This window comes from Capra hircus, chromosome 15 (genome assembly GCF_001704415.2).
Source record: "Capra hircus breed San Clemente chromosome 15, ASM170441v1, whole genome shotgun sequence".
NCBI classification, from domain to species: Eukaryota; Metazoa; Chordata; class Mammalia; order Artiodactyla; family Bovidae; genus Capra; species Capra hircus.
In genome coordinates, this window is record NC_030822.1 from 27,125,686 (window position 1) to 27,150,808 (window position 25,123).

At 41.0% G+C, this 25,123-nt stretch overlaps 2 protein-coding genes across 4 annotated transcripts in view; one reads left to right on the forward strand and one right to left on the reverse strand.

Moving 5' to 3' along the window:
- LOC102175781 (putative uncharacterized protein FLJ37770) lies at positions 1,477 to 9,046 on the reverse strand. The gene is given in 2 exon segments (XM_018059321.1): positions 1,477 to 7,886; positions 7,889 to 9,046. Coding segments are annotated over 2 exon segments (675 nt in total). The 5' UTR covers positions 8,463 to 9,046; the 3' UTR covers positions 1,477 to 7,785.
- The window catches only part of THAP12 (THAP domain containing 12), a 28,965-nt gene continuing 12,982 nt past the window's right edge, over positions 9,141 to 25,123 (forward strand). For 2 of the 3 annotated variants that reach the window (XM_018059322.1, XM_018059326.1), the window contains exons 1-2: positions 9,141 to 9,529; positions 24,756 to 24,876. In XM_018059322.1, the coding sequence (XP_017914811.1) occupies positions 9,441 to 9,529; positions 24,756 to 24,876 (210 nt within the window). In that variant the 5' untranslated portion in view covers positions 9,141 to 9,440. The remainder of the gene's footprint in view (positions 9,530 to 24,755; positions 24,877 to 25,123) is intronic. The other variant, XM_018059323.1, reaches the window with a different exon arrangement.

Here is a 25,123-nt window from a genome sequence, read left to right on the forward strand (position 1 = left end):
CCCCACAATCACCCTAAGTGTGACAATTCCAACTTTTGTTCCCAATTCTTTAAAAAAGCTTGTTCTATAGCTGACTTGTGGGAAAAAGCCTGACAGTCTAAGGTAGGAGCCCATTCTCAGGGGTCTCTCCACATCTGGCCCTTCCCTACCATACAAGGCTGGTACTGCCTGAGGGCAAGGGCTATACCCTCTGTGCCTAGTACAGATGCAGGCCTAAAGAAGGAACTCAGGGGCTTCCCTGGCGTGCAGTAGATAAGAATCCTCCTGCCACTACAGGGGACACAGGTTCGATCCCTGGTCTGGGAAGATTCCACATGCTGTGGAGCAACTAAATCCATGTGCCACAATTACTGAGCCCATGCTCTAGAGCCTGTGTTCCCCAACAAGAGAAGCCACTGCAAATGGTGAAATTCCTGAACCCTAGAGGTGAACTTTTGGCTGTTTTTTTAAAACATTTCTGAACTCCCCAAATTTTCTACAATGCGGAAAAAATATACAGAAACCACAAGTATTAAACCTTCTTTTTCCTGGCTTTTAGACAATACCCTGGTTTCCCATAAATAATGTAAACTTTGCCCAGTTTTGCAATGTTTGGGACAGGATCTAGGTCACACATCTTTTCTTTAAGAGAAACAGCCAGTATAGTTTCCTAGTCCATTGTGCTTAAAGAGCAAAGACACTATGCATTTGTCTTTGTGGACAAATGTCATCTAGCTCCAGGCAAGGGCCCTTGCCAACTGGTTTCAGAAAAGGATGTTTATCAACAGTGTTTAGGTACCACCTTGATTAACCTGCCACACAGGAAGTGCAAAACACATCTGTAAGAATTCTTTTGTCTTCTTAAACAAAGTAGGCCTTATTAACTGGCAAGAGGTAGAAGGCACTGGCTGATTACTACCATGCTACAGACTAATTGAGGAGCAGTTAGGAAGACTGAAGAAGCAAAGGAAATTATTCTCTATTGAATACTTACTACACGCCAGATCTTGTGCTGGGCACCTCACATACATTACTCTAATGTAAGCCTCACATCTAATAATCACGAACATACCATATTTTCACTCATTTATCTTATTTCTTGTCTGTCTCCCCTACTTAAAGGTAAGCTCATAAAGAGGAACATTATTTTTTGTCTTGTTCACTGCTGCCTCAGTGTTTAGAAGAGTCAGATACATATATGCAATCAATAAATATTTGCTGAATGAACCAAATGAACCCCTCCAAGAGGTAGGTTTTATTATTCTCCTTCTATGGATGAATAACCTGAAATGCTCCAGTGGTGCAAATGAACTGCCTAAAGTCACATGGCTTGTTAAGGAGCAGGACTAAAACCCCAGTTTCATTCTTTTGTTCTATCAACCAAGAGACTTAGACATTGAAGAACCCTTCCAGCTCGACAAATCTGTAATCTAGATGCTTATAAAACATGCATTTACCTTGTGTACTGACTTGAAGATTAGAAATTCACCAAGGAGATGTATTCGGCATTTTAATGACAAACATTTTGCTAAAGTAACAACGAAAGACACACTTTCCCAACAGAACATTTCTTCTATGACATTATCGACATCATTTCTCACTTGAAAATACCATGACATGATTACTCTTCAGATATAAATAAACGCACAGTAATTCTGGACACCATGAAAAAACATTTGCAAGCCTTAGAGTTTGTAAGTTACATCATTAAGATAACTATCAATATGTGTGTGGTATTCTCTGTGCAGAATATCCAATATTCTTGTGCACATCCGTGTTGAGTGTCCCAGTATGGGAGGAGGTAGACTTGGCACATGGAAAGTCATTCCTGTCCTAAAGAAATTATATGGATGGCTCAAGGATTCTTCAGAGAATCAGCTGTAATAAAATTTCTCAAGAATATTCATTTTGTATGAGGGAATGCAAGACGAGGTTAATTTTACCCAGGAGAGTACTTCAAATCCTTTCCATCTGTCAGAACATACTTGGTCCATATGTGTTCCTTACCTCCCTAGGACCATGTAACAGGAACATGCCATTCATGGTGTCTTCTCACGCCACCTGGGATTTCTGTAGGGATTCTGGTCACCTTCTCCTTTCGGAAAGGCCCTTTTCACTCCTGTTCCACTCCTGCTACCAACACAATAGTATCAAACAGTCTCTGTGTGGACCCAGCCAGTTAACAGTTCCTGGGCCAAACTCATGGTTTGGCCTGACTCTCTCTGTTGCCAATTTTTGGTGCTATTGTTTTATTCTGATAAATAAAACTTTTATTTATAAAAGCACTTTATTATTAAATAGCACTTTTATTATTACCAATAAAAGTAATAATATTTTAGAAAAATACTTTGGGATTTATGTATGTAATTTTGTGTATCACTCTTTTCACTTAACATTCTAAGCATTTTGCCATGCTGTTTTAACTCAAATATTAATTACAATGACTGCATAAGAGCCTACTGTACAGTCATACTGTAATTTACTTAACCAGGCTTCTACTGTTGGACTTCTGGATTGTTAGAGCATAAATTTTGCCCACATTTTAGACTATTTCTTTAGGACAGATTCCCAGAAGTGGAACTAGAGGATCAGAATATATACACATTTTTAAAGTTCCTAATAGATACTGCCAAATTGCTTTTCAGAAAGCTGTTGCCAATTTACACTTCCAACATTGCCAGCATGTTTTTCTACCAATAGAGATTAGTCTAAAGGATAATAAAATATAATACATTTCTTAAATTATTACTGCAGCTGGAGAGGCATCATGACCACAGCAGAGAGGCCTGTGGCAAAGGTCACACCTTTCTCCAGGTATGCAATTGAAAAAGAGTTAGTATGAGCACATGGAACAGAAGTTTTACAAGAGTAAAGAGTAATATAATTAGATTTCAGACCATCAAACCTAAGGCTTGTGTCTGCTTTGTCCATTCCTGTACCCCAGCAAACAGGACAGTGCCTGGCACATAGAGCCACTCAATAAAAATTTGCTGAATTAACACAGAATCTTCTTTCAGATGCAGTTTTTCAGTAGCTGTAGTATTTAGCCACTCCTGGATTCAAAGGAAACATAACTGGTTGGATTAAACACCCTTGCAAATGTCTGTTCAATCCTGAGACTCTATTTCAACTTTGGAAAATCAGTTTAAATGAAGGTGACACAACATGGCTCTCTTTCGGAGAAAAACAAGTAAACACATCTGAAAGAACATAGCTTAGTATCAGTTGCAAGTATATACATACATATATATATATGTAGTTTTTTTACAAGCATGTAAAAAATGTAATTCAATGAGTTTTGTCACCTCCTGATAACAAACTTATTCAAACGCCATCCATGGTCAAGGCAGTTTTGGAGTTACCTTCAGTTTATTCTGTTATCACTGGTTGTAACTTGGCACCATTTTCAGTATTGCCAATTTTTTTTTTTGAGATATTACAAGGGCAAAATATAGGTAGTAGTTTGTATATTGTAATTTTTATTAAAGATGGCATAAAATTTATTTTGTGACTCAGAATATGGTCAAGGTAAAATAGTCAATCATTCAGCTCAGGTTCACTCTCCTGGCACCATAAAGATTCCCTTCAATATTCCACCATTTCTATAGTAGTAAATTGCCAGATATTGCCAGATCAACTTAACATTGACAATGTTATTGATGGAAAAGGATCAATCATCCTCATTATGACAAAGCCATGCTCATCTGTTTCCATATTAGCTATGTCTGGTTTTGCATTAAAATGTTGAGAAAGTTACCCATACAACCTAGGACATTTCCTTTACAGAAGTTTGTTGATCTCTTCATTAAATCCAAGTGTGTCCTTAGAGGTATTAAAGTTTCTCCCTACAGAATTTTTGTTCCTGGATATTAATACTGGGAGAGGGGTGATGCAATTGGGACAGATTTGTAAGAACCTGACAAGGCAGGACCGTAGAAGATAAATACATGAGTGTTGCCTCATACAGGATGCAAAAGCCTGATAAAATCTGAGAGGTCTAATCCAACTAAGGAGCAGTTGGAGAATGCAGGGTTACATATACAATCCCAGCAGCAAAAAAGACTCTTAAAGTGAGCCACATAGGACCCTGGTAACCGATTCCAATGAGCCCAGTAAGACTTGCTGGCAATGATATCTGCAGATAGCAGGCTGGCTGATCAGTACATGTGATATAGTGACAGATAGTTCCCAATAGTACCCCATTCCTGTATTAGACATCTTCACGTCATTCAGCATCCAGATTTACTTAGGCATCTCCAAAGGCAAGTCTGAATGCTAAGAAACGGATCTGAAAAGAAGATTCTGGAAAGCAGGTCCCAGGTACACATTCTTCCCAAACAATGACATTTCAATGAGAATTCAGAGCCGGGAGCAGAATTCAGAAGACTGCAGAACTTACCCATGTTTTTTGAAATCAAAGATTGGTGAATATCTTATTCTTTCTGTCCCAGTACCAGTGGGACAGGTGGAAGGAAGGAGCGATAATGGGAGAAGAAAGAACTGGATAAACTCAATGATGGGATGATCTGCCCTGGAAAATGTCTGTTCGTCCCAGACTTGCAGCCATGGTATATAACATATATACATATATATAACATTCCATGTGGATTTTGAACCATAATAGGGATGGGGAAGATCAGCCTGAAAGCCAAAGAGATTCCCTGTTTGTGTGTTGAGCTTGAGAATTATACTCAAGGTTTGCAGATGGCCAGCTCTCTTCCTGACAACTTATAGAGAGCCAGGCTTCATCTCTTATGGTTAAATGGAGCTTCTCCTGCCCAGGAAAATACAGTTGCTGGGAGAATGGATTTGCATATTATACCTCTGAAATTCTTTTACAGTTCCTGAGTACCAGAGGTAACTAAATTGCCTTGAGAAACTAGTAATATTGGTTGCCTCTGGGGAGTGGAACCCCTGGTGGCTAAGGGTGACAGGTGGCTAGAAACAAACAAAAAGATCGCATTTCCTCATGTGCCCCCACCCCTCTTCTTGAGGATAGGAAGGCAATCTGGGGCCAGGGATGGACTAATTTCTTTACTCAAGACTATAGGGCCAGGAATTCCCTGGTGGTCCAGTCATTAGGACTCTGTACTCTCATTGCCAAGGGCCCAGGTTCAAATCCTAGTTGGGGAACTAAGATCCCACAAGCCGAATGGCATGGCCAAAAACAAACTAACAAAAAAAATAAAAAAGGAAGACTACAGGGCTGAACTAGGGAGCCAAAGAGGGATCTAAAAATTAGAAGAGAGAAGAGCTGCTGCTGAGTGTAAAATCAAGACCAAAAGGGGAATTCAAGGTCAGCATACCAAAGAAGCCAAAAGCAGCTACTGGCAGCTGTGGTCCAGAATTTGAGAACAAAGCCCAGGGAAGCAGAGGAGCATGAGTAGACTGGAGAATGAACTGAGCAATATCTGAGAAAAGTCAAGGCCAAGGGCCTGGGGCTTGATGATGGGTGGATCCCTGAGATTATAAGATCAAAACTCGAGGGGCCTAGGCAGCAAGGTGCAGGCAGGCAAAATTCTTGTCGGAAATAAAACAGGTTTGACGGGTGGACACAAAAGGGGTACTGTTAAATGAGAACTCTCGTCTGGGGATACTCCTTAGAGATTATGCTCTAAAATGGGGTATAGAGATCCTGAGAAGCCATATGTGAATGATTTGGCCTGCATGAGTATCTTTATTTCCCTCCAAACTTAAGGCTTTCTAGAGTGTATTATGATCTTATTGACTATTTTCTGAGAGACCTTGCAAAAGGGTAATGGGTTCAGGTGATATAGTTCAACCTGACTACTGCCTAGGACATGATCTAAGGTAAGTGAAAGTGAAGTCGCTCAGTTGTGTCCGACTCTTAGTGACCTCATGGACTACAGCCTACCAGGCTCCTCCGTCTATGGAATTTTCCAGGCAAGAGTACTGGAGAGGGTTGCCATTGCCTTCTCCGATCTAAGGTAAGGTAGGTAATAAATAAGTCTTTCTCATCACAGCTACTTGGAACAATCTGAATTCACCCTCCTGATTACCTGCTTCTGGTTGCCAGCTGTGGGGTTTTCTTCCTAGAAGTGCAGTGTCCTTGTTGGAAAGGCCTTATGGGGAGCCCAGGGCTTTATCTGACGTAGGAAGATGTAACGATTCTGAGATGAAATGCCTAGAAGCTGCTCTGCAGGCAGGAGTCTGTGAGCTGTTGCTTACAGTTTTCCTGAAAAATATCTTTTATTTGCGAGATAAGGTCTAGTTTTCAGGGTGCCTCAAAACTGACAGGTATTAAGTTGGAAACTTGTAATTTTTTGAAGGTGAGAGTGCAAGAACTAAAAACAACTGTGTTGAATAAATGTTGTGCCTCTACCATCAATCAGGACTGTTTACTAACTTACCAGTTAAAAAATAGGAGCCATTATATGTAAAAATCCTTGGGTTAAAACATAGACAGTGGCTAATTCTGTGAAATGCTGTTACTAACCATCCCTACCTCTACCCAACACACACTCCTCCACCAGGCATTCTGAGATGTTTCCAGTCTACGTGGTATTTCTTGGAACCCATTTGGGAAAAGTTCCACTCCATAGATCCTGGCAGAGAGCCAGGAAGAGATATGGGAGTCTAAACTAGTAAAGACTGCTTCTTTTTGATGGTTTGATGAGAAAATTAGATAATCAAATAAGTGGGCTATTACAAACTTGCCTACAGACTCAGGGGGAAGCAATTTATAAACTATTAGAACAGAGTTTGGGGCAGAGGAGAGGAAGCAAATTATCTCAAATTGTTCATCTTCTGCACACCACTATTATCTTCCTCTTTAGACTTTGCTATTTCATCCAATAGTGCCCTCATTTTCCTACTGACAAGAGGTTCGAAACCTCATTCTGTTCTACCTGCCTGGAAATGTGCCTAATTTCCTAAGGATCCAGTCCAGGAACCACCTCATGCATGAAGTCCACCCAGCCCTTGGTGATCTTATTTCATAACCTCATACTGTCAGTGCTCAGCAGTGTTCTAAACACTGAAGGTGTTCAAAAAAATACCTGACAATGTTGGTATTAGTTACTAAAAATAGCTGATATGTGGAATCAGCACAGAGGCAAAAGACTGCCTGAATTCAAGGTCTAGAGTGTTACCTTTTCTTACTCTATACACATCATAGCCTGGACCTGAATCCTCTGGTTTATATTTTTCAGGACCAGATCCTCCTTCTCCATGAGACAGGATACACCCAAATGAAGTGGGTGGAGGGGAGTCCAAAGCACAAGATTAGAATGAAACAAACCCAGCTCTTCTGTGAGGGGTAGGTCTGTGAGAAAGTCAGGATGGGAGGCTAACTCCTGAGTTCTGAGGGGCTCCCTCTGAGTCATTTGGGCTGGACAGGCCCTTAGCATTGCTCCATATGTCAGCATGCCACTGCCTTCTGTACCATACCTCAGGCCCTGACTGTGAAGCAAGTTGGAACTGTAGGCCTTCTTTCAGGGTCCTCCCAGCAGAGTATGCCTCCCTAGGCACACAGAGAGAAAGACTCCAAGAGGTCATGCTCCCACCTTTCATTCGTATGATCCGAGGCAGAATACTGAGAACAAAGGAAGAGGACAGCCACATCAAGCTAAGGTCTGGTCAGTGAAGAAAAAACTTGTTAAGGGGAAAAAATTAAGCACAAGCAAGTACCAGAAGTCAATAGCCAAAAGTTCTTCAAAGTTGTGGAAAATGGCAAGGAAGCTGGCCCAAGAGTTCAGTAAAGAGTAACTAGCAGAGATATGACATACAGAGAGGAGCAGCAAAGAAGCTGAAAATAAATGAGCAGCAAATGAAGGTGCCTAACTGCTAGGCAGCTTTCCAATTTGGGTTCAGCCACCCCACATTCCTTTCACCACGGTGTGTGAACCAACCCTGAGCTGTCCTGCTGGGAAGGCTGGTTGAAGACAAGTCTGCAGCAGCTGGCTGGCAGGGAAACGGATTTTGGGATGGGATACAGGCAGAGGCATTTCCTCACCAGCTTCTCATTGGAGATGACTGCATGCTTCAGAATTCCTTACCTTTTTCCTCACACATGAGCTGTTTTTCCTAGTTTCCTTTGAAAGATCAGAGCAAAAGTCAAGTTTCCGAGGTTTAGGTTCATCCTTCAAAATACCCGATATAACTTTTGCAGATACTTTCCTCATATTCAAGTTTTCTTTCAGAATGAGCCTAACAGTTTCTTTATCTAAATTTAACTCTTCGGCCATCATCCTCACGGTTAACTGCCTATTTGAACAGACCAAGTCCTTGACTTTCTTAATATTTTCATCCGTCCGGTGGGTGACAGGACGACCACTTCTGGCATCATCTCGAATGTCTTCGCGTCCTTTTTTAAACCTTTTGTGCCAGTCGAAAACTCTGGCCCTTGACATGACTTCATCCCCGTAAGCTTCTTTTAAAAGATGGTGAGTCTCACTTGCAGACTTGCTCAGTTTCACGCAAAATTTGATACTAATCCTTTGTTCTAGGTATCGGTCACTCATTTTGGGGCTTAAGCAACACAGAACGTTAAAATGCCACAACTGTGAAGGAAAGACAGAAGGATCAATCTCTATAGGGGTGCAGGTGGAATCAAGCCGCTATTCTTGCTCCTCTGGAAGCCTCATGAGGTAAGAGTAATTGCTTTTCTGAATCTTAACCCCTGGGGCTTCCAATCTAGAAGCTAACGGGGCCACAGTGTAGCTGCACAGCTGGGGAAAATGAAATCTCCTACAACCCACGTCTGCGTCCAACTCGGGCACGAAGATCTAATGGGGGTGTGCAAATCAGTCACCAAGATCGTCCAGTTGCCCGCGGCTCTGAAGAGTCTAAGGCAATCTCTGCAGTAGAAGCCTACGTGGTGGCAATTTAAAGAAGCAAGAAACGACGCATCGGTGTTGTAACGTGCAGGCTCTGCGGAAACCCGTGCACGCCAAACCTACCGGAGCTACACAGGGCTTGGAGCCTCTAGAGTCCCTGGAGACACGCCCGCATGCGCCATTCCCTCCCTTCGGGGTAGGCCGTGCGCAGGCGCACTGCGGCAGCCTGCGCCAGGCTCCGCCTCTGCTTCGCCACACCCGAGCGGGCGCGCTTCCTTGCGCGTACCCGCCCGGGGAGAAGTCGGCGGAAAGGAGGGGGCGGGGAAGGAAGGCTGAGGGAAGAGAGGGCACCCCCGGGCGCCAGGGTGCATTGTGGGAAGGAGGCGGCAGCGTCCCGGGCGGGCGGGAGGTGCACCAGCGGCGGCGGCGGCGGTAAATCCTCCCGGCCGCTCACAGCACTGTGGAGCCGCGTCCCCAGCCCGGCCTCGGACCGCGGCGCCCCTCCTGCCCCTCGCGGCTTCTCGCCCGCCCCTCCCCCCCCAGCGAACCGGCCCTCACGGGCCGGCCGGCCGGCCTGGCTCCCCTCCCCGGCCCCGACGGGCGGGCGGGCTGCCCTGAGGAGGCGGGGAGGGGAGGGCTGGGTCGGCCGGCGGGCAGACAACGATGCCGAACTTCTGCGCGGCCCCCAACTGCACGCGGAAGAGCACGCAATCGGACCTGGCCTTCTTTAGGTTCCCGCGGGATCCGGCCAGGTGAGCGGCGGGCGCGGAGCTGGTAGCCCGGGCCCTCTACGGCGGCTCGTGCTGCCAGCCGCTGGCCCTGGGCAGGCTCCAGGGCTAAGAGGAGCGTGTTGGGGTGGGGGGGGGGCACAATTGTTGACCCCAACCCGGCTCCGAGGTGGGGAGCTGGCCTCGAGCTGTGGGCGGCGGGCGCTCGGGGGCCTCGGAGCACGTGTGTCCGCGGGGGCTCTGCGTGTTGGGCACCACTCGAATAAGAGGCAACTGGGCGGCGCGAGTGGGTAAGGTGGGTTCTCGCCCTGATTTGCTTACTGTGTGACCTCGGACAAGCCGCTTTCCTCTCTGGGCTTTAGTTAGCCTAGCTGTCAAAAGAGGGACCTGGAATCTATGGTTGTAGTCTCCGGGGCCCTTCTACCCCCGGGACAATGTTTCTTTTCGAAGTCTGAACACCTTTGATCTCCAGTCACAACTACTCCCTCCTTCGGACTTGTTCATGGTTCAAATTCTGTTCCTGACCGTTACTCATTATCTCACTTGGTTAATGTGGGGATAACGGGCGTGGGAGAGGACGGGTACGCGAGAGGGCTTGGTAGTTGTTATTGAAACGTCATCCTTGAGGTAACACACCCGCTCTCACTTATATTTAGAGAGTGATAGAGTAGGGACTGTATTTGAAAGTCTGAGGATTTTTCCTTGGCGTGTCTTGTTGGTTCATTCATTTCAGGTCAGTATCTACTGTGTGTGTCAGGGCACTAACGTTAGAGGTCCCAGAAATTCAGGGTTTACGAGACAGCGTTCCTGCCTGCAGAAAGCTTACAATCAATTTAAGGAGGTAGATATATAATATTTATATATAAGTAGCCGATTATAATATAGCGTGCTGTTCTGCAAATATTTATAGAAGGCCTACTATGTACTAGACATTGTTCTGAGCACTGAGAGAGAATAGATAACTAAAACGAAGACTCTGTTCTCATGGAGTTTATATTCTAGTGGGGGAAAATAAGTAGATACACCGTGTATCAGATGGTGATGAATCAGTTCAGTTCAGTCGCTCAATCGTGTGCGACTCTTTGCGACCCCATAAATCGCAGCACGCCAGGCCTCCCTGTCCATCACCAACTCCCGGAGTTCACTCAAAACTCATGTCGACTGAGTCGGTGATGCCATCCAGCCATCTCATCCTCTGTCGTCCCCTTTCCTCCTGCCCCAATCCCTCCCTGCATCAGTCTTTTCCAATGAGTCAACTCTTCGCATGAGGTGGCCAAAGTACTGGAGTTTCAGCTTTAGCATCATTCCCTCCAAAGAAATCCCAGGGCTGATCTTCAGAATGGACAGGTTGCATCTCCTTGCAGTCCAAGGGACTCTCAAAAGTCTTCTCCAACACCACAATTCAAAAGCATCAATTCTTCGGTGCTCAGCTTTCTTCACAGTCCAACTCTCGCATCCGTACATGACCACTGGAAAAAACATAGCCTTGACTAGACGGACCTTAGTCGGCAAAGTAATGTCTCTGCTTTTGAATATGCTATCTAGGTTGGTCATAACTTTCCTTCCAAGGAGTAAGCGTCTTTTAATTTCATGGCTGCAGTCACTATCTGCAGTGATTTTGGAGCCCCCCAAAAATAAAGTCTGACACTGTTTCCACTGTTTCCCCATCTATTTCCCATGCAGTGATGGGGACCAGATGCCATGATCTTTGTTTTCTGAATGTTGAGCTTTAAGCCAACTTTTTCACTCTCCACTTTGACTTTCAAGAGGCTTTTTAGTTCCTCTTCACTTTCTGCCATAAGGGTGGTGTCATCTGCATATCTGAGGTTATTGATATTTCTCCTGGCAATCTTGATTCCAGCTTGTGCTTCTTCTAGCCCAGCATTTCTCATGATGTACTCTGCATAGAAGTTAAATAAGCAAGGTGACAATATACAACCTTAACATACTCCTTTTCCTATTTGGAACCAGTCTGTTGTTCCAAGTCCAGTTCTAACTGTTGCTTCCTGAGGTTTCTCAAGAGGCAGGTCAGGTGGTCTGGTATTCCCATCTCTTTCAGAAATTTCCACAGTTTATTGTGATCCACACAGTCATAATATTATGGAGAAAAAGCAAATGTTTGACGGGAGGGGCCTGGGAGGGTAGGGGAATAGGAGTAGTAGGGGAGGCACCGGAGAAGGCAGTGGCACCCCACTTCAGTCCTCTCGCCTGGAAAATCCCATGGACAGAGGAGCCTGGTGGGCCGCAGTCCATGGAGTCGCTAAGAGTCCGGCAGGACTGAGCGACTTCACTTTCACTTTTCACTTTCATGCACTGGAGAAGCAAATGGCAACCCACTCCAGTGTTCTTGCCTGGAGAATCCCAGGGACCGGGGAGGCTGGTGGGCTGCCGTCTATGGGGTCTCACAGAGTTGGACACGACTGAAGTGACTTAGCAGCAGCGGCAGGGGAGGCACAGTTGCTATTTTAAATAGGATTATCAGAGAAGGCCTCACTAAGAAAGTCTATTTGAGCAAAGACCCTAAGTAGGTAAGGGAGTCACCCATGGAAGTGTCCAGGGGAAGTACATTTCAGTCTGTAGAAACAGTAAATGTAAAGGCAGGGCATGCTTGTTAGAGGTACAAGCAGGAGTCCTCAAGCTGATTTAAGGAAGGTCAGTCACTCAGTCGCTTCTGACCCTTTTCTCCACTCCATGTATTGTAGCCTGCCTGGCTCCTCTGTCCATGAAATTCTCCAGGCAAGAGTACTGGCGTGGGTTGCCATTCCCTTCTTCAGGAGATCTTCCCTACCCAGGGATCAAACCATGGTCTCCCCCATTGCAGGCAGATTCTTTACCTTCTGAGCCACCAGAGAAGCCCAAAGGGACATGGGAGAGAAAGAGATGAGACCAGAAAAATGTACATGTGTTTGTGGTAGGTGCAAATTGTGTAGGTTATTGTAGGCTGTGGAAAGCACAATGGCATCCTGAGTGAAATAGGAAGTCTTCAAAGGGTTTAGAAGAGAGACTTAAATATTTAACAGAATCACTGGCTAACTTGATGAGTACATTATAGGGAAGCAAAGGTGAGAGCAGAAAGACCAGTTAAAGGCAGTTGCAGTAATCCAGGTTTAATTGCAGTAATCTAAGTTTATAGAGGTGGAGGTGGTAAGTAGTTGCATTTGAGGTTTATTTGGCAGGTGAAGCCAGCAGGATTTTTAATGGTGTAGATACAGGTTGTAAGAGAAAAACAGAAGTCAAGAATGACTCTAGGATTTTTTGCCTTAAAAAAAATTGAAGTATAGTTTATTTCCAATGTTGTATTTCTGCTACACAGCAAAGTGATTTAGTTATATATACACACACACACACACACACACACACACACTCTTTTAAAAAATTTTGTACAGTATGTTTTATCACATATTGAATGTAGTTTCCTGTGCTACACAATAGGACCTTGCTGTTTATCCATTCTATGTGTAATAGTTTGTGTCTGCTAACCCCAAACTCCCAGTCCAACCCTCCTCGCAACCACAAGTATGTCCTTTATGTCTGTGAGTCTGTTTCTCTTTAGTAGATAGGTTCATTTGTGTCGTGTTTTAGATTCCACATATAAGTGATATCATATGGTATTGTCTTTTTTTTTCTGACTTACTTAGTATGGTAATCTCTAAGTCCATCCATGTTGCGGCAAATGATATTGTTAAATTCTTTGTTATGTCTTGAGTAGTATTCCATTATAGATATGTACCTCATTTTCTTTATCCATCTTTCAATGGACATTTAGATTGTTTCTATGTCTTGGCTATTGTGAATAGTGCTGCTATAAACATGGGGGTGCATGTGTCTTTTGAATTACAGTTTTGTGAGGGGATACTTGAGGATTCTGGACAGCATTGACTATTGTTTCTTCCTTGTGTCGAGTGGAAATGTGCCTCCCCCTTATAATTTATACTTTAGAGGTCTTTTGTTCTCAGGTGACAGTGAACAAAGCTGTGTCCTGTTTTATCTATTTTTTAATTTGGTTTTTGGCCTGGCCTTGTGACATGCAGGCTCTTAGTTCTCTGACTAGGGATTGAACCCGTGTCCCCTGTAGTGGCGGTAGAGTCTTAACCACTGGACTGTCAGGGACTGGCGCTGGACTCTGCCCTATTTTATTAGGTTGGTGAAAAAGTAACTGTGGTTTTCAACTGTGAATTTTAAATCATTATAACTAGGCTCAAATACATCTTTATTAATCAAAAGAGGAACAGTTAACAATCAAAACATTTTTGTCAATGAGAAATAAGTTTGTTATTCCTGTAGTATAAAAAATGGTGCTTCTGGATTTGACAAACTCTTGGAGAATATTTTCTGCCTCTTGCTGGTTGTGGAAGCATTTTGTCTGCAAAAAAGTTGTCCAGATACTTGAAGAAGTAGTAGTTGGTTCATGAGAGGTCAGGTGAATATGGCGGATGAGGCAAAACTTCATAGCCCAGTATATTCAACTTTTGAAACGTTGGTTGTGTGATGTGCTGTGGAGGAGAATTGGGCCCATTCTGTTGACCAATGCTGGTTGCAGGCGTTGCAGTTTTTGGTTCATCTCACTGATTTGCTGAGCGTACTACTAAGATGTAATAGTTTCACCAGGATTCAGAAAGCTGTAGTGGATCAGACGGGTAGCATTAAAATGATGTATAGCCACATTTGTATAAGAATGTATTCCACTGTCAAACAGCAAAGTTCAGCAATGTGAGACGGCTATTACTTTTGTACCAACCTATATGTAAGAGCCCTTTGAGTATTTCATGACCAAATTACGAGCTCTTTAAAAACTCTTTTAAAAACATCTTTATTAAGATATTCGCATACCATACAATTCACCTTTTTAAAATGTGCAGTTAAGTGGCTTTTGGTGTATCATGTTATTAATTTAAAAATTTTTTGATAAAAATACACAGGCGTGTCTTGGTGTCTGTAGAGGATTGTTTCCAGGAATCCCCTGCAGATACCAAAATCCATGTATGCTCAAGTACCTTATGTAAATGGCAGTAGTATAAAATTTGCCATTTTAATCTTTTTTTTAAAAAGCATATTTGAGTCTATAATCCAATGGCATTAGTTACCATTCATTGTGTTCTGCATTCATCACCACTGTCTACTTCCATGCCTTTTTCATTATCCTGAGCAAAAACTTAACTATTAAGCAGTAACTTTTTACCCCAGTCCATTTTCAGTCTTCATGAATTTTTCTGTTTTAGGTACTTTATACTCATGTTATCTAAGTCAGTCATACAGTACTAGTCCTTTTATGTCTGTCAAATTTTGCTTAATGTATTAAAGGTCTTAACTTTGTATCAGAACCAAAAATCAATACTATAGGATTTCAAATTCTACTGTATTTGACAATTTTTCACCCTGCCCAGTTTATTATAATAAAGAAATAGTTTCCAGAGTTGCTTACTGAATTAATAATTATATTGTTAGGGTTAATGGTTATAGTTTTTTTTTTTCCTTCTGTAAATGGGTTGTAGGGAGGGTTGATAAAAGGTGACATTGCCAGCCCCTCTATTATTCAAAAGTTAACTCACATTGTTAACTAACCATAAATATAAATATACTTAATGCTGTTAAATAGTATATTTCCCATTCATTTTATTTATAAATTCCATGTACATGAAAAAAGAATTTTGGTCCCCTTGGTCTTTGTTGCTGCACGCAGGCTCTCTCTAGTTGCAGTGAGTGAGGGGTACTCTTTGTTGCGGTGCACAGGCTTTCATTGTGGTTTTTTGTTGCGGAGCATGGGTGCACAGGGCTCAATAGCTGTGACACAGGGGGTCATTAGTTGTGGCTCACAGGCCCTAGAGCATGCGGGCTCCAGTATTTGTGGTGCACTGGCTTTAGTTGCCTGTGGCATGTGAAATCTTCCTGGATCAGGGATCAAACCCATGTCCCCTGCATTGGCAGATGGGTTCCTACCCACTGTACCACCGGGGAAGTCCCTGTGCACACTTTTAAAAACAGCTTTTTAGAAGTAACTTTAAATTCAAGAGTATAATTAATACATGGCACTCTGTGGAATTTCATACCCGAATACCTCATATTGGTTTAGAAGAGGTAGCAATAATGCACTTTAAATATATATATATATATATATATATATATAATCAACTTACCTAAGGGCAGTGGTAGGAAGATAAGGTTAGTTCAGTTCAGTTGAGTTGCTCAGTTGTGTGCGACTCTTTGCGACCCCATGAATCACAGCACGCCAGGCCTCCCTGTCCATCACCAACTCCCGGAGTTCACTCAGAACTCACGTTGATTGAGTCGTTGATGCCATCCAGCCATCTCATCCTCTGTCGTCCCCTTCTTCTCCTGCCCATAATCCCTCGCACCATCAGGGTCTTTTCCAATGAGTCAACTCTTCGCATGAGGTGGCCAAAGTATTGGAGTTTCAGATTCAGCATCATTCCTTCCAGTGAACACCCAGGACTGATCTCCTTCAGAATGGACAGGTTGGATCTCCTTGCAGTCCAAGGGACTCTCGAAAGTCTTCTCCAACACCACAATTCAAAAGCATCCATTCTTCAGCACTCAGCTTTCTTCACAGTCTAACTCTCACATCCATACATGACCACTGGAAATACCATAGCCTTGACTGGATGGACCTTTGTTGGCAAAGTAATGTCTTTGCTTTTGAATATGCTATCTAGGTTGGTCATAACTTTTCTTCCAAGGAGTAAGCGTCTTTTAATTTCATGGCTGCAATTACCATCTGCAGTGATTTTGGAGCCCCCCAAAATAAAGTCTGACACTGTTTCCACTCTTTCCCCATCTATTTCCCATGAAGTGATGGGACCAGATGCCATGATCTTAGTTTTCTAAATGTTGAGCTTTAAGCCAACATTTTCACTCTCCTCTTTCACTTTCATCAAGAGGCTTGTGTGCTGCAATTCATGGGGTCACAAAGAGTCGGACACGACTGAGCGATTGAACTGAACTGAACTGAACTGGGCAGTTGAAACATTCTTTTTTCTTCTCAGACAGTACTGACTTTCCCCTGAGGTAGTGAGGTCTTACAAGATTCTTTGGTAGTTTAATCAAAGTTAACTGAGAATTAATATACTCTAATGCGTACAACGTAAAATGGTGGTTTCCAGGAATTCAGGAGGGTCCCCACGACCCTTTCAGGGAGTCAAAAAGGTGAAAACTACTTCATAATAACACTGACATTATTTGCCTTTTTTGTGCTCATTATCTCAGGAGTGTACCATGGAGTTTTTCAGGGACTTTATAACATTATGAAGTCACTACTCAGAGAAGTTATATATTGTGTTTTACAAAATTTTCTAAGTATGACTTCAGATATAGGTGTTTGTAGACGTTTTCTTAGAAATGAACAAAATAAGCCTGCCACTTAAAGAAAAACAACTGATAGCCAAGCATTCAAGCAAGAGTTAGAATTTTGGAAAATTTATATTCATTATCTTGAGCTAGACAACTCTCTAATGAGACTTTTCTGATGAGATCAGTGGTGATATTGATAAATGTGACTTTAAAAAAAAAATATCATGAAATGTGTTACCATTTAGCCAGTCTGCCAAACTTACTAAGATTTTCCAAAGTGATAAATTCATGATTTTACAAAGACATACGTGGATGAAAGTTCTATTCAAAGTGCAAGTTAGACTAGTGGATTTTAATCAAACAGTATGAAAAGGCTCATTGGTCTGGTTTCAGATTCCACATTGCATTTAATCTTTAAGAAACCACCGCTTGTGGAGTTTCAGTGTCCTATCAAAGAACATCCACAATTATGTAGGGAACAGGAATATTGTAATAGTCTTTTAAACTGCGTATCATTGAGAAGTCATTTCTTTCTTGTACTTCAGCCAAAACAATGTATGGCAACAGATTATATGCAAAAGCAGATGTGAGACTGTAGCTTTCTTCTATAAAGTTAGACATAAAAGAGATTTGCAAAGATGGTGAACTGTGCCATTCTTTTCACTAAATGGTTTTTGTTTTGGAAAATGTAGTTATTTCATTAAAATGTTATCTATGATAACATGTAATGGAATTGCTATTTTTAATGAACTAATATTTTTAAATTTCTAAGTTGCAGTTTCTGTAGTCATAAATATTGATAGATAAAATGTATGTAAACAAAATTTCTTTAGTTACTCAATAATTTAAGGGGTAAAGGGCTCCTGAGACGATGATGTTTGAGAATCACTTCTATAAGATACAATCTTAAAGTACTTTCATATGATCTTATTTAATCCTCCAAACAATGCTGCGAATTGTAATAATAACAATAATACTTATAGAATGCTTCATATTCTGTGTGTCAAGCACTATTCTGTGTGTTTTATGTAGACTATTTCAGTTAACCCTTGCAATAAATTTTGAGATAGTCTCTACTTTCAGATGAGAAAAGCAGGCACAGAGAGGTTAGCTAAATTATTCAAGATCCCCGAGAAGTATCTAAAACCCCAAATGTAGGATAAAGTATGTAATATTATCCAAATTTATTTGACCATGAAACCTCCTTTGTTTTTAGTTGGAGGATTTCTTTGACTAGTGTTCTTTGGAATATGTTTTGGAAATCTTGCATTAGTAGGAGGCCATTGAAAGAAAAAATTTCAAACTTTAAAAAGGAGTGGTCAGTAATGGTTGACTGGTACTGAAAGGGTGATTAAGTTGAAGACAGGAAGTGACCTTTGGATTTGGCAGGATGAAATTCATAACCTTTAGCTGTTCTGGGTAGCCATGATGAAATCTTACACCGGCCCACTCTGTCCTGTCCTGGATGTGAATCATCCCTTTGTCCAGCTTATCCACACTGTATACACTACCTACCCATTAGTATTGGAAAAACATAGTATATATAGGGGTCAGAACTGTACGTGGTTTCAGGCACCCATTGAGGGTCTTGGAATATATCCCCCATGGATAAGGGGGAGACTACTGTACATGGAGGTAGAATAGTCTTACCTACCTGGGTATGTGTGTGTGATGTATGTACTTTTTTCAAATCTGAAAAATTTTCCTCAGTAAGTGACATTTGAGTGAAGATCTAAAGACAGATCTTTGCATAGATTTTCCTGTGCAAAGGAAGTGGAAAAAAGCAACAAGAAGAGTATTCTAGGTTGAATAAACAGCATGGGGAACAGCCCTATGATAAAAGGAATCACAGTGCATTCATGAAACTGAAATAAGGCATGTGAGGTACTAAAGTGGAAGGGTGGTGTGATATGAAGAGGGAAAAGAAAACAAGGGTTAGATTGTACAGAATCTTGTAAGACTCATGAGGAGTTGGTTCTTTATCCTAAGAGTAATGGGAAGTCACTAAAGGATCTTAATCAGAGAAAGATAGTATTCTCAAATTGGTTTTTTAAAGCATTTTCCACTTGGAGAAGAGGTCACAGAAAGGTAAGACCAGTTTGGAAGTTGATGGACTTGGGGAATCATTCCACTGTGCCAAGGGAAAAAAAGGACACAGAACAGTGACAGGGAGAGCTAGGACAGGGAAGACATTAGTTTTTAAAAAAAGGTTGAGAGATAACTGTAGAAGTGTACATTTTAACATGTACACAAATATATGTATGTGTAAAAAAAAAGACTTGTGGTCATATGTAATTTTTATAACTTATTGATGTAAAGCATATATACACAGAACATTGCAAATCATAAGTATATAGCTTGTTAGATTTTCAGAGTGACATGTCCATGAAAATTTTGCCCAGATTAAAAAAAAAAAGAATATTACTAACATCCTAAACTTCCTCTCCCTTGTGGTCCTTTCAGTTATTATCCTACTCTCCCCCATGGTAGGCACTGTTTAACTACATGCACATTAGATTAGTTGGCTATTGACGGGGAGGGGAAGAGTGAGGGGAAGCTGTTTTATTGGTATATGACATCCATAGGGAAAAGTGCAAAAATGGTAGTCTAGAATTTTATGAATTTTTGTAAGGTAAATATACACAGGTCATGTTCAAGAGAGAACATTGCCAGCACCTCAGAAAGTGCCCACTCCTGGTTGTTAACCTCTCTCTAAATGTATCCATTGTTCTCACTATCATTACTATGTTGAGGGGGTCTCCAAGCCACCCCCATATTCAGAGATTCACTTGGACTCATAGAACTCACTATATAGTTGTACTAAGTATATGGTTGTACTCACAGCTCAGTATATAGCTGTACTGTATATACTCAGTATAGAGTTGTACTCACAGCTGATGTTTCTTACAGCAATGTAGTAAGAGCACACATCTGCATCCTAAGAGAGGGAAAAGACAGAGGTAGAGTTGGAAGGATCTGTGTGTAGTCTTCCTTATGTTCTCTCCCTCCCATGTCTGGTCACTCAGAGTCCACTTTTCTCCAGCAGTGAAAATGCAGCATTTGCGCCAGAGAAGCCCTTAGAGACCCAGTGCCCAAAGTTTTTATTGAGTTCTGGTCACTTAGACACTCTCTACTTAGCATATGCTAAAATTCCAGACTCCCAGAAAAAGGACAGACTTTGATTAAAAGTCATACTGTTTGCATGAAGAGTCAAGGCACTAAAAGTCACCTTATCAGTTAGAGGAAATTTTTATATCAGTGTAGAGAAGCCAAGTTCCAACATCAGCCAAAAGACCAGCCTTACAAAGAAGTCTTTCTGAAGATAGCAACTTGAGGCCTGCTGTGTTAAAGAACTCTTTTTCTGTACAATCACCATGTATGAGTTTTGCCTACCCTTGAACTTAATATGAAAGGAATCCTATAGTATGTACTCCTGACTTATTTTGCTCAACACGTTTGTGAGATCTAGCTAGTTCATTCATTCCATTGCCAAAATAGTAGTCTGTATGTAATAGTATACCACAGTTTATCCTTTCTATCCTTGATGGGCAAAGTTGTTTCACCTTCTCATCAACATTTGATGTTATTTCTTTTACATTGTACTCATCTTTATGAGTATGTGGTAATAATTTAGTTACAGTTTTAATTAGTATTTTCCTAATAACTAGTGAGATTGAACTTTTTAAAAAATTTTATTTTTCTTTTTACTGAGCATTTTTTTTCATGTGTGTTGGCCAATTCAAGTTTCTCATTTTTATATTAGATTGTCTGAATTATTTGTAGGGAGTTCTTCATACATATTTTGGATATGAGTTCATTGTTAGATTGGTATATTACAGATCTCTTCTTCCATTTTGTGGGTTGCCATTTCACTCTTTAATGATTCTTTTAATGAATAAGTTATTAACTATAAAGTAGCCTAATTTACTCATCTTTTCCTCTAGACTTTTTTCTGTTGCCTTTTTAAGAGTTCTTTGTGTCAAGGTGATTAAGATAGTCTTTTATGTTATCTTTTAGAAACTGTATTGTATTACCTTTCATATTTAGGTCTATAATTCACTTGGAATTTATTTTCCGTAGATGAAAGTGCAGGTCAAGATTAATTTTTTCCCATATGGATGGCCAATTCAGGACTATTGGAAAACTTTTAACTTAACCGCTGTGCAATGATTCCTTTGTCTTAAGCATCCACAGCTGTCCATTTTGGTCTACTTTTTTGTTTGTTTTTGTGCCAATATCACACTTTTTTTTAAAGATATATGCATTTTTATTTTATTATTTTATATTTTTTGACTTCACCTTGAGTCATGTGAAATTCCCCGACCTGAGATGAAACCCACATCCCCTGCAATGGAAGCTCAGAGTCTTAACCTTTGGACTACCAGAGAAGTCCTATACCACAGTTTTAATAAGCTTTATAATAAGTCTGTCTGGTAAGATAGGTCTTTCGACTTTTTCCCCCAAGATTGTCTTGACTATGCTGATCCTTTGAATTTCTGTATAAAAAGTTTTAGAATGATCTTTGTCATTTCTCTCTCTCACACAAAGAGACATGCATAAGAGAACTTCTTGAGATTGTGATTATATTAAATAAATAAATCATTTTGAGAAGAATTGATATCTTTAGGACTCAGTGTACCAGTCCATGAACTTGTGTATAGCTCCGTTTATTTATTTAAAATTTTTTTCTAAAAGAAACAATAAAAATTAAAAGTATTTTCTATTAGAAGTCTTATACATCTTTCATTAGATTTATTCTAGGTATTTGATGTGGAACAAGTAGGTGTAGTTCATTGGGCCCTATGCTCAACTTTTCACAGCTATTTGTAAAGCCTCTTCAGACAGCCATTTTGCTTTTTTTGCATTTCTTTTTCTTGGGAATGGTCTTGATCCCTGTCTCTTGTACAGTGTCATGAACCTTCGTCCATAGTTCATCAGGCACTGTGTCTATCAGGTCTAATCCCTTAAATCCATTTCTCACTTCCACTGTATAATCATAAGGGATTTGATTTAGGTCATACCTGAATGGTCTAGTGGTTTTCCGTATTTTCTTCAATTTAAGTCTGAATTTGGCAATAAGGAGTTCATGATCTGAGCCACAGTCAGCTCCCATTCTTGTTTTTGCTGACTGTATAGGGCGTCTCCATCTTTGGCTGCAAAGAATATAATCAATCTGATTTCGGTGTTCACCATCTGGTGATGTCCATATGTAGAGTCTTCTCTTGTGTTGGAAGAGGGTGTTTGCTATGACCAGTGCATTTTCTTGGCAAAATTCTTTTAGCCTTTGCCCTGCTTCATTCCATACTCCAAGGCCAAATTTGCCGGTTACTCCAGGTATTTCTTGACTTCCTACTTTTGCATTCCAGTCCCCTATAATGAAAAGGACATCTTTTTTGGGTGTTACTTGTAGATGGTCTTGTAGGTCTTCATAGAACCGTTCAACTTCAGTTTCTTCAGCATTACTGGTTGGGGCATATGCTTGTATTACCGTGATATTGAATGGTTTGCCTTGGAAATGAACAGAGATCATTCTGTCATTTTTGAGATTGCATCCAAGTACTGCATTTTGGACTCTTGTTGACCATGATGGCTACTCCATTTCTTCTAAGGGATTCCTGCCCACAGTACTAGATATAATGGTCATCTGAGTTAAATTCACCCATTCTAGTCCATTTTAGTTCGCTGACTCCTAGAATGTCGATGTTCACTCTTGCCACCTCCTGTTTGACCACTTCCAATCTGCCTTGATTCACGGACCTGACATTCCAGGTTCCTATGCAATATTGCTCTTTACAGCATTGGACCTTGCTTCTATCACCAATAGGAAAAGGAGTATGTCAAGGCTGTATATTGTCACCCTACTTATTTAACTTATACGCAGAGTACATCATGAGAAACGCTGGGCTGGAGGAAGCACAAGCTGGAATCAAAATTGCCAGGAGAAATATCAATAACCTCAGATATGCAGATGACACCACCCTTATGGCAGAAAGTGAAGAGGAACTAAAGAGCCTCTTGATGAAAGTGAAAAAGTTGGCCTAAAGCTCAACATTCAGAAAACTAAGATCATGGCATCTGGTCCCATCACTTCATGGCAAATAAATGGGGAAACAGTGGAAACAGTGTCAGACTTTATTTTTTGGGGCTCCAAAATCACTGCAGATGGTGATCGCAGCCATGAAATTAAAAGACGCTTACTCCTTGGAAGGAAAGTTATAACCAACCTAGATAGCATGTTCAAAAGCAGAGACATTACTTTGCCAACAAAGATCCGCCTAGTCAAGGCTATGGTATTTCCAGTTGTCATGTATGGATGTGAGAGTTGGACTGTGAAGAAAGCTGAGTGCTGAAGAATTGATGCTTTTGAACTGTGGTGTTGGAGAAGACTTCTTAGAGTCCCTTGGACTGCAAGGAGATCCAACCAGTCCATTCTAAAGGAATTCAGTCCTAGGTGTTCATTGGAGGGACTGATGCTAAAGCTGAAACTCCAATACTTTGGCCACCTCACGCGAAGAGTTGACTCATTGGAAAAGACCCTGATGCTGGGAAGGATTGGAGACAGGAGGAGAAGGGGACAACAGAGGATGAGATGGCTGGATGGCATTACCGACTCGATGGACGTGAGTTTGAGTGAACTCCGGGAGTTGGTGATGGACAGGGAAGCCTGGTGTGCTGTGATTCACGAGGTTGCAAAGAGTTGGACACGGCTCATTGACTGAACTGAACTGCTCAACTTATTCTTGATTGAATCTGTGTCTTGTTTTTATCAGAAAGCTATTTCAATTTGGTTCAGAAATAATACAGACAGTGATGTTCTGTGTGGAAGATCTCCAGAGATTTAAGAATTAAGAAACAAACTTAACTCTAGCAATATGGCAATTGTTTTATAGTGAGTTTTTATACCCAATAATTTAGATGTTAAAATCAAAATATTTATAATCACATTGTACAACTGTGTAAGAATGTGATTAAAATACAGACATCTTAGGCATCCTTACTGTGTATAGTAATTAATACCTCTTGGTCAAATGAAATGCTTTACAATTTTAGGTTAGAAAATCAACATTTCACCATGGTAATTTTGTTTTCCTGAAATTTCTACCAAGAGCTTAGTTTTGCTCTTTTAGGTGCATAGAACATTTCTATCCTCTTTGAAAACAATTTAGAGCAGTGTCTGGTACAGTCCATGGGGTCACAAATAGTCAGACATGATTTAGTGGCCAAACAGCAGCAGCAGCAGCTGGCTCTTAATAAGTGCTTAATAAGCATTATGATGATGAAGATGATGTTAATCCTACAGGTATTTAAGCACCAAGAGGACATGGACTTTGTCTCAGTCACTATCTCTTAACACCATCTGTGTACTAGATTGTGTAGACACAATCCCTGCATTCGTGGAGCTTACAGTCTAGTTTGCACATATCATTGTAGATAATCATGTTTATAATAAGCAGATGAATATAGCCATTATGCTTCCATAATAAACTCTAGTTATTTATAGAACATCTACTTTGTAATTTTCTACAGTGACAATGTGTTTTCATATGCTTGTTTAAGTTGAAATCCTAAGGGGAGTGTCAAGCCACTGGCCTTGTGGTTGTGCAGTTTTTTGCTTGTACTGCTGATCATTAAGTCCTCTCTGATGCTAGGATGTCCTGGGAGTTGAAAGATTCAAGTTTAAGTTCTAGTTTTACTGCTAATTTTGTATATGACTCTGACAAGTTACTTCTTAACCTTGTCTGTAAATGAATGTACTAAATGATTTCTGAGGTTTCTACCAGCTCTCATTTTGTTGTTAATCAACTGCTCCAAATCATGTTACATTTTTTGTGTCTAGAGGAGCAGAAATCTATTATCCATAACAGGTATTTACCTTAAAACTGAATGCTGAAATTTGAATGTTAAGCTCATATTCTGTAGTTTTATTTTGGCTTTATTTTTGTAGATGCCAGAAGTGGGTGGAGAACTGTAGGAGAGCAGACTTAGAAGATAAAACACCTGATCAACTAAATAAACATTATCGATTATGTGCCAAACACTTTGAAACTTCTATGATCTGCAGAACTGTAAGTAAGCAGAGGGTTTGCTTTTTTGTTTGTTTCGTTTTCACTCACTATTTGGTTGGAAACGTAAATCTTTATATATTAATGTTGGAGAATATCCTTACACCCTGCCACTGTTTTTCCTTTAAGATGAAGACAGATTTGGAACTTAATAGTACCTATTTTGTTCTTAAAAACCTTTGTGTATATGTGTGTGTGTGTTTTAACCCTTCTATTTCTGATGCCCCATTCCCACTTTATAAAAGGTCAC